The sequence below is a fragment of the Urocampus carinirostris genome, chromosome 13 (assembly GCF_059441175.1).
Source record: "Urocampus carinirostris isolate Australia breed hairy pipefish chromosome 13, RoL_Ucar_1.0, whole genome shotgun sequence".
Classification (NCBI taxonomy): domain Eukaryota; kingdom Metazoa; phylum Chordata; class Actinopteri; order Syngnathiformes; family Syngnathidae; genus Urocampus; species Urocampus carinirostris.
Genome location: NC_142361.1, coordinates 2999896 through 3014969, shown reverse-complemented (window position 1 = coordinate 3014969; position 15074 = coordinate 2999896). Strand labels below are relative to the sequence as shown.

Here is a 15074-nt window from a genome sequence, read left to right as displayed (position 1 = left end):
ACATTCCTTTTTTCTTACAGTGACACATTGTACCTTTTGTGTTTACAAAGTTTCACTTTCCTTACTGCTCATTTATTATGCTCACACGCCATCTAGCATTAGTCACTTCATTTAAACATGTTTTCCGTCTAAACCAATCAGAATGTGAATTTCCCTTTGGGGATGAATAAAGTATCTATCTATCTATGTATTTAAGTGATCTTGCTTAAGCCAATCAGATTTGTTGTTTTATGTCTGTGTTCCCAAATACATGAGTCTATAACCATGAGGGGAGCGTGGTTCCTTCCTAAGCCGATCTTGGAAGCACGCGCCTCGGATAGAAGGGCTATCAAAAACCTAATTTTCGACTCAGAGTGTGTTCTTTTCTTCATCCTAATACAATCTCAAGTTTTAACTTTGACATTTCTTATTCTTTTTGTAATGTGGGTATAATTTATTTATAATTTTTAAAAAAATATATAATATAATAACCCAAAAAAAAAGCAATATTTTCTGACAAGGGGTAAGATCTTTTTCCCCCAAAAATATAAATGTGAAAATAGGTATATGGCACTGAATGAGTTCAAGTTAAAGGATTTCAGCCAATAGCACATCTGTATTTTAATGATGCCGTGATACAAACCAGTACCAGGCACACATTTTATTCATTTTTAAAATGGAGTAAAATTAAGAAAAACTTACAGTCGATATCCGTTCATCATGGCGTATTCCTCTGCTAATTGTCCTTTGTTATCCTTGTGTGTGCAATCCGCATTAAATGTCAAGAGGACTCGAACCATGTCCATTTGTCCGTTGGCGGCAGCGATAATTAACGGTGACCTGCATGATTGTTTTAGGGATAAATTTTGTTACATATTATTTCATTACACTCTAAAAAAAGACTCAGTCAAAGTAACTGATTTTGGGTCAAGTAGAAATGATCCATTACTTGACCAAATTTGAACCAATTTCCTGAGTTTTTGTATAAAAAATAATAATAAAAAAGGTTATCTACATAAATATATAAAGTGCCTTGCAAAAAGTATTGGCCCTACAAGAACTTATTGACATATTGCCATGTTTCAGGCTTTAAACCCTCAAAATAGAATAGAATAGAATATAATATACCTTTATTGTCATTGTTACAAAATGGGTTAACATATTGTGACAGCACGGCGGCGCAGTGGTTAGCGCTTGTGCGGCACAGTTCATGTCATGGGAACCTGTCGTGGGTTCAAATCCAGCTCCAGACTTCCTGTGCGGAGTTTGTATGTTCTCCCCGTGCTTGCGTGGGTTTCCTCCGGGCACTCCGGTTTCCTCCCACGTTCCAAAAACATGCATTTCAGGTGAATTTGCCGGACCAAATTGTCCCTAGGTGTGAATGAGCGAATGAGTTGTCTGTCCCTGTGTGCCCTGCGATTGGCTGGCAACCAGTTCAAGGTGTCCCCTGCCCACTGCCCGATGATTGCTGGGATGGGCTCCAGCACTCCCGCGACCCTACTGAGGAAAAGCGGTGTAGCTAATGAGATGAGATATTGTGACAACGAAATTGGGCATGACACTCCAGTTTTACACATTCACAGTGAGGTATGAGCCAAGAAGATAAAGGAACAGAGAAGATAAGGTTATAAAACAAGGGGGATAAGGCTATAGTTATAATTTACATGGTATTTACACAAGAAATGTCGGCATGTGGGATGTTACATACATTGTTATCGTAATATCGTTGGTATCGTAATATTTTGTTAGTATCAACAACATGTGAGACACAATCGTGAAAAGAAACCAAACTTATTCAACATTTTATAGTGTGCTACCAGGCGTTGCAAAAAAAGTGTCCCCCTTAGAGTTACTTAGTATAACCTCCTTTTGCTGGTATCGCAGCCACAAGTCTTTTGGGGTATATCTCTAGTAGTTTTGCACATCCCGGAACAGAAATATGTGCCCATTCTTTCTTACAAAACAGTTCCTTAAGGTTTGATGGCTATCGTTTGTGCACAGCCTTATCAGATCTTTCCACAAATTCTCGATGGGATTGAGGTCTGGGCTTTGGCATTCTAACACCTTTCTATTGTTAGCTTTAAACCATTCCATTGTAGATTTTGCCTTATGTTTAGGGACCTTGTCCTGTTGGAAGGTTAACCTGCAATCCATTCTCAGGTCTCTTGCAGACTCATACAGATTGTCTGTTAGAATCGCCCTATAAATGGCTCCATGCATCTTCCTATCAACTCTAATGATCTTCCCATTCCCTGCAAAAGAAAAGCAACCCCAGAGCATGATGCTGCCAACACCGTGATAGACAGTGGGGATGGTGTTTTCAGAGTGATGTGCAGTGTTTCTCTTACGCTAAATGTAAGGCTTTGCATTCACACAAAAAAAGGCAAATTTTAGTCTCATCTGACCATAGGACCATGAATACTTTCACCAGGCACTCATATAATCATAGAAAAGAATGACTAAATGCATGTGTAAAATGACCCCCAAAAAGTGGGTTGTCTTTAAAATAACCTAAAAATGTATCTAAGTAATGGATTGGTTTGCTATTGACTCCACTGTGATATGTTTTTCATTTTGCAACAATTGAAGTTATATTGCACCAAACATCTACAAAAGAAGTTCAGTTTGTCTGAAAAAATCTAAAGATTCAGTAATTATTACAAAGTTGCATTCATTTGATCAAAGTAATGGATCAGTCCACTAATTATCCCATTTTGGGGGAATTGTTTTATTATCTATTTTTAGGGTAGGAAAAAAAGTAAATTATATTCTATTATATCTGCTTTTAACTGTACAATCCTTTCATTGGATATTTTTTAGAAGTATAATTTGTTTTCACCCTATGTTTACGAAGAAAAGTCAAAAATGGAGGTTAGTTGCACAAAACTCAAAAACTGGGTGATTTTGTCTGAGAAAATACAAACATTAGGTTTTTCCGTAAATAACAACTCAAAAAGATGTACCGTATTTTCCGCACTATAAGGCGCACCGGGTTATAGGGCGCACCCCCAAAAATAGTTTTTGGTCCTATATTTTCCATACATAAGGCGCACCGGATTATAAGGCGCTACAATGGGAACATCGACTAAACAGTCAGATAGTTCGGTCAAACTTATTACCCCCTTAACATCCCGAAAGCTTGCAAAGAAGCAAATACGTGTCTCAGACATGTACGGAAACAGTGTCTGTACGATGTCACCAATCACTCAAATGCAGCGTTCCAAATATCATTCGGAAGGTTAAAGTCTTGGGATTCAAGAAATGCCAAACATTTCTTAGTTTCCATTTTATTTTTTGCTGGCAACTGTGTGGACAGCAAAGTAAGAATTTTATTGTGCAGAGAAACGGGGTTCTTTACTGTGCATATGACAATAAACACTTTAATTTAATTTAAAAGCAGACTCATCACAGAAACATCAAGATCGTTCTAAAACAAGATACCGGGAAAATATAAAGCCGCATAGCTCACCTAAGTTCTCTTGCAGCCATCACATTCAATAATGATACGTAACCCTGGTTTTCTTACAACCGTGAGAGTAGTAAATCCAGGAGAATAAAATATTTACAAATACAGAATAGTAAAGGTAGAGCGCTTGTCTTGGGATCAAGGGATCCCAGTTCGAATCCCGGCTCGTCCGTGTTACATGTCAATGTGTCCTTGGGTAAGACACTGAACCCCTAATACCCCCAATAAGCAGGTTAGCGCCTTACATGGCTGCAAGGCCACTATTGGGAAATGTGGAGCACATTGTAAAGCGCTTTGGGAATTCAATGACTTGAAAAGCGCTATATAAATGCAGATCATTTCATTATTTGGGGCAGCAGTGGCTCAGGAGGTAGAGAGCTCGTCTTGGGATCAAGAGATCGCAGGTTCGATTCCCGGCTCCTTCGTGTTACATGTCGAAGTGTCCTTGGGTAAGACACTAAACCCCTAATACCCCCAAATACTGCTTATTTACCCCCAAAAAGCAGGTTAGCGCCTTACATGGCTGCACGGCCGCTATTGGGAAAATGTGAAGCACACTGTAAAGCGCTTTGGGAAGTCTTGACTGGAAAAGCGCTACATAAATGCAGATCATTTCATTTCATTTGTTTCGCCCCTTTAGCCTATGCGGGCCTGTAAATGATCAAAAGGATCCGCCCCCTTTACCTCCGAATAACTTTAGCCAATAGTGACTGATTCAAATGATGATTGACACATTGGTTAGGAAATGAAACGCCGGTATATAAATCCCAGCATACACCGCGGACTACTTCGCCTTAGGGGGAAAAATCTAGTCGACGGCTGCTTGCCTTAGTTGCAAGAATTTGCGACTTAATATTGATCCATATATAAGGCGCACTGTATTATAGGGCGCATGGTCAGCTTTTGAAAAAAATAAAGGCTTTTAGGTGCGCCTTATAGTGCGGAAAATACGGTAATTAATCTTTTAAGCAAATGGATCAGTCCCCTATTGACCCCATTTGTTAGTTTTCACGACTTTAGCTCCAAACCTCAGATGTCCATCCAAACTATCAACACAAGCTCCTTTCCTAAGAAGAGACTCCGCCACCGCAATATGATCTCCTTGGACTGCCACAGTCAGGGGTGAGAAACCATTCTTCAAAAACACATCAAAGTCATCAAACTTAAAAAATATTTAGTTCATTTTCAGCTAGAGACAGTCACCATATTTTTGGCTTCCAAGTCAGCGTCCTTCTTCAGCAGAATGAGGACGCAGGGGAGGTCCGGGATGGCGGCCGCCAAATGTAAAGCCGTGTTTCCGTCTTCGTCCGCCAGATTCGAGTTCGCTTCGTTCTCCAGTAGAATGTTTACGCAGATGTCACTCTGGCATTGCACCGCCTGGTCATCGTAACCACGGTTAAAGGGATTAAAAAATAATTACCTATTCTCATTGAGTGACTAATCCTATAGTGATGCTAGGTTGTCTTGGGAAAAAGACCTGGGTCTACAAGTTGATGATTTTTGGGGAAGAGAGATGTTCAACCACAGGTGGTTTAGGTTTAGGTTCAAAGGCTGAAAATCCTGAGGCCATTTGCTGCCATCAGTATCAGTGTGGATAAACCTTCCCCTAGTCTGTTTCCTTACTTGGATGATAAAGGTGCTGTATCTGACCTAGATTAGGAGGCTTCTCCTGCGACTGGTAACCATTTTAATAGTTACAACCCAAATTCCCTAGAAAATTCCAAATGACCCATCACTATTGTGCCATTTCCAGAATCGGTCTGCAGATTACTCAGCTCTTCTCAAGGAAGCACCACGTTCGGGCTTACCTTCATCAAGGCGGTTCTATTTTGCTCGTCGAATATATCGATGTTAGCTTGTTTCTCTAGGAGGAACTGCACAACTTCGCTGTGTCCGTTAGCACTCGCCAGGTGAAGCGCAGTTCTGTGGCCGAAACAAGAGTGCCATGAGGACAAGACCATGAAGTATAATGGAGGCGCACTAACTAGCAGCAACTGCCCCAAAAACTTGTAAGAATCACAACGCAGGGTATTTTGGAACACTAACTCTAACAGAAGAAAAACACAAAAGGAAGAAGACGCAGATATGGTAGAGTAACAACTGGTTCTAACTGAACGAAACGTGAAAGGTAGAGGACACTGAGGACATATTCAAGCGTGCATAAAACAACTACAACGCCAACCAGCTCTTACAGAACAAAACATGGAAGTAACATGAAATAAGAAACATTTCCACACCTAGACATAACAGCGACGAGAGTAAGACAATAAAATGCATAATGTTTTGGGCACATTTAAAAGTCCTCATATCTCTATACTATTTTATACTATAAAATTGTAGTACGATAAAAGTGGTGCCATTTTAAAGAGAATTACATTAAGTTTTTTGTAAGGCGACTTATTTTTTTTTCCCCCGCCCCATTAATGGTGTTCTGTCACGACCAGCACACAGGGTAGACCCAATCGCGTAACGTTTTCTCACAATTTTATTGAAACAAAGAGTATTGTATTGTATTGTATTTGTTTATTCAGCCAGTATAAACCATGAACATGATATATACAAGAAATCATTTGACACGAGAACACTCAATAATGATAAAATAATAGATTTAAAAGAATAAAAAGAATAGAGTAAAAAAGATATTGTAGTGTATAATACAAGGTAATTATATAGAATAGTTTAAAAAGAAAGAATATGTAAATAACAAGACTAGAGTAGAATAGGTCGGAGGAACGCGGTTGGCATAATATTATACATAATAACCTAAATCAATTCCTGTTGAACATACGGATAGCTGAAGGGTAAAAACTCTCTTTAAGACGTGAAGTCTTGCTCGCAATGGAGCGAAGACAGCGAACTGACGGCAGGTAATCAAAGTACCTGCGAGCAGGGTGACTGGGATCGTCTACAATTTTTAGTGTCCGTTTTCTAGTTCGATTGATGTAGATACTTTTCAGGGACGGGAGGCCAGTACCTATTATTTCCTCTGTCGTCCTCACTACTGATTCCATCATTAACAATTCTTTCTGACTGACGCGACTAAACCAAACTGTGATTGACCTAGTTAAAACGGATTCAATGATAGCACGATAAAAATTGACTAGAATAGATTGACAGACTCCAAATGTTTTAAGTTGACGAAAGAAGTAGAGCCTTTGTCTGGCTGACTTAAGAATATCAGTAGCATTGACAGTCCATGTGAGGTCAGCTGACAAGTAAGTACCCAGAAACTTGAATGAATGGACCAGTTCCACCTCACTACCATTAATTGACAGTGGCACATGAGGGGTAGGCTTAGTACGGAAATCTATTATCATCTCCTTAGTTTTACCTACATTCAATAACAGATTACTCTCATGACACCAGGTGGAAAGTGAATCAATTTCTGCTCGGTATTCAGTTTCGTCTCCATTTGAAATAAAGCCAGTAAACGTGGTGTCATCTGCATATTTAGCGAATGGTGAATGGTCAGAATTGGGTTGACAATTATGTGTGAATAGGGAAAACAAAGTTGGAGACAATGGACAGCCCTGAGGCGTACCAGTGTTGAGGACAATAGAACATGAATCTTTCTCACCAATGCGAACGGACTGTTCTCTATTGAAAAGGAAATCTAAAATCCAATTTGATAGTAAAACGGGAAAATTGAGGTCATGAAGAAGTTTAAAATGCAGTTTAGAAGGAATGATAGTGTTAAAAGCCGAACTCAAATCTATGAATAAAACCCTAACGTATTCATTCCAATGCTCAAGATGACTTAGAATCTCATGAATACAAATTGAAATGGCATCATCTAAACTTCTATTAGCACGATACGCGAATTGGTATGGATCGAGATTCGATGGTAGAAAGGACTTCATGAATTTCAATACGATCTTCTCGAAAGTTTTCATGATCACTGATGTGAGTGCTATGGGTCTATAATAGTTCAAACATGAGACATTGTTCTTCTTCGGGACCGGTACAATTGTGCTTCCAACACGAGTTTACAGTAGCAAAACTCAAAGACCAATTGAAAATACCAGTAAAGACAGGGGCAAGTTGAGAAGCACACTCTTTGAGAAGGCCGGGTGAGAGTTTATCGGGGCCTGGTGATTTCCTCTCTTTTAAGCTCCCGAAATCGCGTCTTACCTCCTCTTCACTGATGATCAAAGGATTGTCGTCCTTGGTCACCGGGGCTGGCACTGGAGTACTACTATTGGCCTTGTCAAATCGGGCATAAAAGTCATTGAGCTGATCGGGTAGAGTAGCGTCCACATTACCAATAGTCTTCTTTGGGTCCTTTGTAATGAGTTATGAGCTTCAAGTTTGACCATAGAGCTCGGGAGTCCTGAGTGTCTACCCTATCGTGGAATGAACGTTTTAGCGGCCTTAACACCCTTTGTCGGTAAGCGTCAGGGTCCGAGTCCTTGTGTCTATAGGCGGCGTCCTTAGCAGTGATCAATTTCCGGATGGACTTGTTGAACCATGGTTTTGAATTGGAGTACTGAGTTTTGGACGTAGTAGGTAGACAGAGCTCCTGTCAGAAACGTACGTAATCCGACACCGTGTCCGTGTACTCGTTGATGTCATTCCCGTGTTTGAGTACTTCCCAGTCCGTGCACTCCAAACATCCACGCAGTTTATTCACATCAGCTGGTGACCAGATCAGATGGGTACGTTTGGTAGGTGGAACTTGCTTGAACTGCTGTTTGTAGGCGGGTATGAGTAGTACCGTGGAGTGATCAGAATTCCCCAGACTTGACCGGTTGACAGATTTGTACGCCTGCTTCACTGGACAATAACAGTGGTCGAGGATCTTGTCACCACGGGTTGGGCATGTGACTTGTTGTTTATAGTTTGGTAGTACGGAACGAAGATTGGCCTTGTTGAAATCACCTAATACTATGGATAGCGTGTTGGGATCCTTGTTTTCGTACTTGGATTTAGTGCTTGCTAATCCTTTTAGTGCGACATCGACGTCGGCCCTGGGGTGGATATATACTGCGGTGAGGGTCACTGATGAGAAATCACGAGGAAGATAGAAAGGCCTGCATTTAATGGTCACGTATTCCAAATCAGCAGAACATCCACTGGATATAATCCGAGCATCCGTACACCAGCTGTCGTTCACCAAAAAACACACTCCGCCTCCTCGGGATTTACCTGTGAGATCTGTTTCCCGATCCTGACGGAAAATCGTAAATCCCGGCGGCTGGACTAAGGAATCTGGATGTGATGGTTTTAGCCAAGTTTCAGAAAAACAAAGATTGTTACAATCACGTATATCTTTCTGGGTATGTATCCTCATAAACAACTCATCAGTTTTGTTATAAAGCCTCTGAACATTAGCAAGCACTATACTAGGAATAGGAGTACGTCCATTTCTTCTTCCAGCTTTCACCAATAATCAACCTCTTCTTCCCCGTTTACGGGTTCGAACCCGACAACTCTCATTTCTTATTTCAGCACTGAAATTGTCAATATCCGATAAAAGTGGGGGATTAAAAGGCGTAATATCAACAGGGCGTAGTAACAGTAGTTCCTCTCTAGAATATTGCACAATAGAGTAGGTTGTAGAGATAAAGAAAAGCGATAAAATGAAGAAAATTATGAGAGCTCGACGTGACGCGTCGCCTTCGATCGGCGCCGGGACAACGCGACGTGACGTCATCACTACGTGAGAGAAAGGGCAACGCCTGCGATCCGATGCTCACTTGACACGGGAAGCAAGTCGCTCTCATACTCGGATTGTGATCCGAACGCAGAAGTGGATCTTCCGTAGCGAGCGATGGCGGTGTCAGGGACGGAAAAACTGTTCGGTAGCCGGGACTGGGAGAGCAAGGCGTGGTCAGGGTCAGAAACAAGTCATAAGCCAGAACGGGAGAGTAGACGTAGTTGGGGACAAAAAAGGTCGTAAGCCGGGACAGGAGAGCAGACGTAGTCAGGAGAAAAACAGGTCGTTGCCGTAGACGGACGGGAGAAAAAACCGGACAGGTGGGAGTCAGGGTCGAAAAAAGCTTGCCTAGTATACACTGAGGTTCGCAGACGACCTGACAACAGGGGACAGACAGGAGTGGGTTCAAATAGTGACAGGGAGCCAATAAGAACCCGTTGCGGTTGGCGCCAAATGGTAAATGGTCTGCATTTTTATAGCGCTTTTTAAGTCAATGAAGACCTCCCAAAGCGCTTTACAATGTGCTTCACACTTACCCATTCACACATACACACTCACACACCAATAGCGGCCATGCAGCCATGCAAGGCGCCAACCTGCTTATTGGGGGCATTAGGGATTCAGTGTCTTGCCAGCCATGCAAGGCGCCAACCTGCTTATTGGGGGCATTAGGGATTCAGTGTCTTGCCCAAGGACACTTCGACATAACACGGAGGAGCCGGGAATCGAACCTGCGAACTCTTGATCCCAAGACGAGTGCTCTACCTCCATGAGCGGGCACGGCTGAGTCACATCAGTCATCATGACATGGTCACTCAACCTGAAGATTTGTGTGCATGAATTTGCAAAAACTGAACCATGGACAGTTGTTCAACATACATTTAGCAGAAAAGAAGGAAAAGAAGCCACCAGGGAGGAAGTCCATAGTGAGATGGCATGGTAAATTCAGAACAGATAGGTGGTTATGCCCAGCTAAAAGAATGGGATACCCCTCGACTTCAGAAGATATGATTGAACAAGTTGGAACTGCTTTCCAGTGGAGCCCCTCTAAAGAGCCAGTGAGGAACTTCAGTGTCCTACAACAACCGTTTAGCATGTCTGAAGAAGACGACTCCACATGATGCATTACAAGTTACTGATGAAGGACACGAATAAACCAGCTCGTTCTGAATTTTGCATTGCAATGCAACAGAAGATAGAAGATGGCGGATTTGCCGACCTGCTTTTTTTCAGAGATGTGGTGATTTTTTACCAAAATGGCATAACAAGTATAACACTTGCATATTAAGGTACTGGGAACCGACATGAACTTCATGAGCATCAACGAGATTCCATAAGGGTGACCGTGATTTGTGTTATGTTGAAGAAAGCTGTCTATGGATCATTCTTCTTTAAAAAAGCAACAGTCAGTGTTGAGAAGTACCTCTACATGCTAAAGGTGGTTAATGGATACATTAAGTGAGAAAGGGTCTGGTGACTTCATTTTCCAACAGATCTGGGCGCCACCATACAGGAGCCTCAGGGTTAGACAGTTTCTGAACACACCCCTGCCAGAAAAATGGACTGGACAGTCTGGGCAGAAAGATCGTGATCTCATGTCCTGGCCACCAAGATCTCCCACCATGCGATTTCTTTTTGCGGGGATTTGTGAAAGGATTGGTCTATGTGCCCCTTACTCCAAGAGACATGGACTTGCTGAAGGCATGAATAACAGGTTGTTGCAACCATTGACAATGCAATGCTGGGACGCATTTGGAAATAATTTAAATATCAACTTCATGTGAGTCATGTGACCATGTGACCGTTAGTTCTCACATTCCATCTTTGAACATTTCTTGTAAAAATCAAGATTACAAGCCTTCAGAATGACCCAGATGTGATTTTATATCCTTAATAGATTCTGAGATCTTCAATGTCAAAATGTTCCCAAGACTTTTGGGAGACCCTGTAAAATGCGGACACACTAATAAGCTGTAATAAAACAAAAACATGATAGACAATGCATGATTGAATCGTTTCTCCGGCGCCGTCACGAATGGCAGCCACTCCAGCAGCTCCCGTGTTATTTTCGATTGTTCTCAGTTATTTTCGATTGTTCTCAGCTTAGGGATGCTGCTGGAAAAGTGAATTTCCCTTCGGGGATGAATAAAGTATCTATCTATCTATCTATCTATCTATCTATCTATCTATGATTGGAACTCTAACGGGGGAAAAAAAACCAAGAAAGAAAGTCAACAGTGTTTAGTGTTGGGACAATAAATAACTCAAACTGAACCAAGAGAGGGAAGCAAGACAACACAAAATGTGCGGGAACTGGATCTAACGGAACGAAACAGGAGAGTAAGGGTCGAGGGCGTTCTTCATTTGGGCACCAGTGCTGTGGAATGCTCTTCTGCCCACTAAGATTTGATCTGCAACTTCAGTCGAACTGTTTAAATCTAGGCTTAAAACACCATTCTATTCTATATGACCTTATTTCATGTTGACAATAACTTTGTATTACAACATTGGTTTCAGCCTGGTCATCCTGGAAGGGGGCTGACCTCATGTGCGGCCCTTTCTCAAGCTTTTTTCACGAGGTTTTTGAGTTTTTCCTTGCCCTCATGTAGGTTTAAGATCAGGGTATGGTGTAATAATAGTCTGTAGTTTGCAATAATCTGTGGTCTGTGCTGCCCATTGAGACTCCTTGTAATAAAGGGCCAAACAAATAAACATGACTTGACTTGATTTGACTATCCAAACACGGGAAAATAATGGTAGTGCCATGACGGAAGAAAAACAGTATTCGTACGTTCCTACTAATTAGCGTGATTTCTTTACTTACCTGTTGTGTTTGTCAAGCTTATTAAGATCAAGATTGGCCGTGGCGAGACTTTGCAGCTTGTTCAGGTCACCGAGCCAGGCAGCCTTGTGCAATTTTTCCAGCTTGTTTACTTTGACATTATAGCCAGTGGCCGGCTGGTCGCTGGTTTGTGGCTCAGTGTTGGGGGTCCGCAACTTGGAAAACAGTTTCTTCATCTTCACACAAACTTGACTGACTTGTTGATCCTTAAAAGTAGAAGCAGGTTATTTATTCGTACTTGGATACGGATTTCACCCGTACAGCAGATATTAGCAGCAGGCTATAAAACCCATGGGCGTAACCAGACTATCAGAGCACCCTCAAAAATTATAGCATTTTAAAAATTCTTATTTCCATAAAAAGGAACAAGATAGGCTTAAATATAATTAAAAAACGCTACATAAAAATATTAAATAGTAACGGAAATACCCCACTGCCTTGAAATGGTTCAGTCCATTTGATTCCTAGCCCCGCTTTTGCTCCTCTTTCGCCCAGGTAGTGTCACTTGCAGCATAGTGGCAAAATCTGTGGAGGTCTCCGGTGTATCAGTCTAGCTTATGTTACCATGGAAGCCCAAGAGTGCCATAAAAATTCAATTAATTAAAATTGCTTTAACCCAACTGAGGTCTGATAAAAGTGTCAATCAGAGATAATATGCCGCCAATATTGTTAAGAATGCAATATACCATTGAAATGAAATGAAATGATCTGCATTTATATAGCGCTTTTCAAGTCAATGACTTCCCAAAGCGCTTTACATTGTGCTTCACATTTCCCAATAGCGGCCGTGATCTGTGCAGCCATGTAAGGCGCTAACCTGCTTATTGGGGGTAATTGGGGGTTCAATGTCTTACCCAAGGACACTTCGACATGTAACACGGACAAGCCGGGATTCGAACTGGGATCCCTTAATCCTAAAACGATCGCTCTACCTCCTGAGCTACTGCCGCCCCATTGTTATCCCAGGAGATAATTCCCAATAATTAGGTATAAAAAGCATCGTTTTGGGTAACAAAATGTTTAAGCATTCAGGCTAAGAGAAAAAGGCTCCACTTAACATTGCCAGTTGCATGTTTTTGAATAAAATGCCTAAAGGTTCTCTAAAGTGGTTCTTTTTTTCCCATATTGGAGGGCATTCATTAAAAGCAAAATTAAAAGATTTGTTTTGTTGTGGTTTTTGTTTCAGTGTACAATAATTATAAAATAAAGATTTCTTTTCACAGATTTCGCCTATCAGTTTAGTTTTGGAACCTGACCCCCACTATAAACAAGGGATTACTGTATTGTAAAATCCATTGGAAGAGGGGACACTATTACAATGGGGGTAGAGAAAAAGAGAGAAGGGAAGAGTGAGAGAGCAAAAGAGAAGCAAAAATGAGAAAGACAAACAAAGAAAGAAAATATTAAGATAGAGAGAGAGAAAAGAACAAGAGAGAAAGTGGAAAAAAGGGAAAAACAGAGAGAAAACTAGAAAATTCCTGAGGCAATCGTGAGAGTTGTGCCGGATCTGGAAGATGATACCGATGGCATCGAATATGTAGTCGTAAGCATGTAGTCGTTAGCAATAACGAGATGCATTGTGGAAAGCCTAAAAAAAAACAATCACATTTATAGTAATAAGATAAGTAATAACACCGTGTTACACTGTAATAACATACTGAATGGGCCCATTCAAAATGGACCATTCATTTTGAATGGACCCACCCGAAATTCAGCCGTTAGCATGACTTGTTAGAATTTGGCCCTTAGCATGACTCCTTAGCATGTAGCGTTAGCATAAGTTGTAAGCATGAAGCCATTAGCATGTAGCCGTTGGCATGTAGCCTTTAACAGAACTGGTTAACATGTAGCTGTTAGTATAATGTGTTAGCATGTAGCCATTAGCATTGACCCGTCAGCATAATTTGTTAGCATGAAACAGTTAACATTCAACCATTAGCATGACTCGTTAGCATGTAGCCGTTAGCATAATGCATGAGTATGTATCCGTAGCATGTAGCTTTTAGCATTTATTGTTAAAATGTAACCGTGAGCATAATTTGTTAGCATGAAGCTGTTAGCATTTAGCAATTATTATGACTTGTTAGATCATTGGCGACAGTGTTTACGGCTAGCATGAGCTAATGTTTAGGCTGGCTTTGCCAGCCGAACTCTTTTCCACTCTGCTTACAGCATCGATGCCAATGAGTTAGCATAGCATCAGCCCGCCCCATTTAATGATTGTGCTGGCTATGCCAGCCCAACTCATCGCTGACAGTGTTTACAGCTAGCTTGAGCTAATATTTGAGCTGGTTTCGCCAGCCCAACCCTTTGTCACTGTGCTTACAGCAGTAGTGGCAGTGGGTTGTGCTGTTGAAGCCAGCACAACTAATTAAGAGAAACAGAAAAAAATAATAGAGAAATAAAGGGGGGAAAAATGTGCAGTCCTTTCTTAAGGTTTTTTCATTTTCCTCATGTTGAGGTTTTTGAGTTTTTCCTTGCCCTCATGTAGGTTTTAGATCAGGGGATAGTAGTAATAGTAGTCTGTAGTCTGTGCAGCTCTTTGAGACTCCTTGTGATAAAGGGCATCACAAATAAACATGACTTGACTTGTCTTTCAAATGAACATTTAATTGATAAAAATATAATTTTAAAGCAAAATGTTTTAATTAATATGTTAACGTAATTGGATTTTACATGTTATATTACTTGAAGTGAAATGAAAAAAAATCTTTTTAACGAGTCAGACACTCTGGGTGTGTCATGAACTGGAACAGGAGGAGAACCCAAATGCGTGACGCTTCTCACACAAGCCTTTTATCTTACAGGAAAATGGGCAGTCATGCTCGTTAGGCAGCAGTCTGGCGTGGAATGACAGAAAGCATGAGGCCCACAAGATCGATACCAATTGCCCGAGCAGATATCGGACAGATGGGGTCGATACCAGACAGGATGGGAGAGACAGCATTCATATCAAAGCAGGATATCGAAATTAAACAACACAAACTAGACGGGAACGAACTGGAGATCAATAATAAACAGGACAAAAATAGACGCGAACGATACCGGACAGGAAACACAGGCAGGAACCCGGACAGAGTCAAAACCCATGTCTTGCGGGGCTGAGGTTCGTTGATGGACCGACAAAGGGT

At 41.3% G+C, this 15074-nt stretch overlaps 1 protein-coding gene across 5 annotated transcripts in view; it reads right to left on the bottom strand.

Moving 5' to 3' along the window:
- Positions 1 to 15074, bottom strand: part of LOC148353494 (uncharacterized) — a 74298-nt gene that overhangs the window by 56422 nt on the left and 2802 nt on the right. For all 5 annotated transcript variants that reach the window (XM_088351266.1, XM_088351264.1, XM_088351262.1 and 2 more), the window contains exons 2-6: positions 11926 to 12149; positions 5254 to 5368; positions 4649 to 4822; positions 4474 to 4580; positions 682 to 819 (exon numbers count right to left, since the gene is read on the bottom strand). In XM_088351266.1, the coding sequence (XP_088207392.1) occupies positions 682 to 819; positions 4474 to 4580; positions 4649 to 4822; positions 5254 to 5368; positions 11926 to 12119 (728 nt within the window). In that variant the 5' untranslated portion in view covers positions 12120 to 12149. The remainder of the gene's footprint in view (positions 1 to 681; positions 820 to 4473; positions 4581 to 4648; positions 4823 to 5253; positions 5369 to 11925; positions 12150 to 15074) is intronic.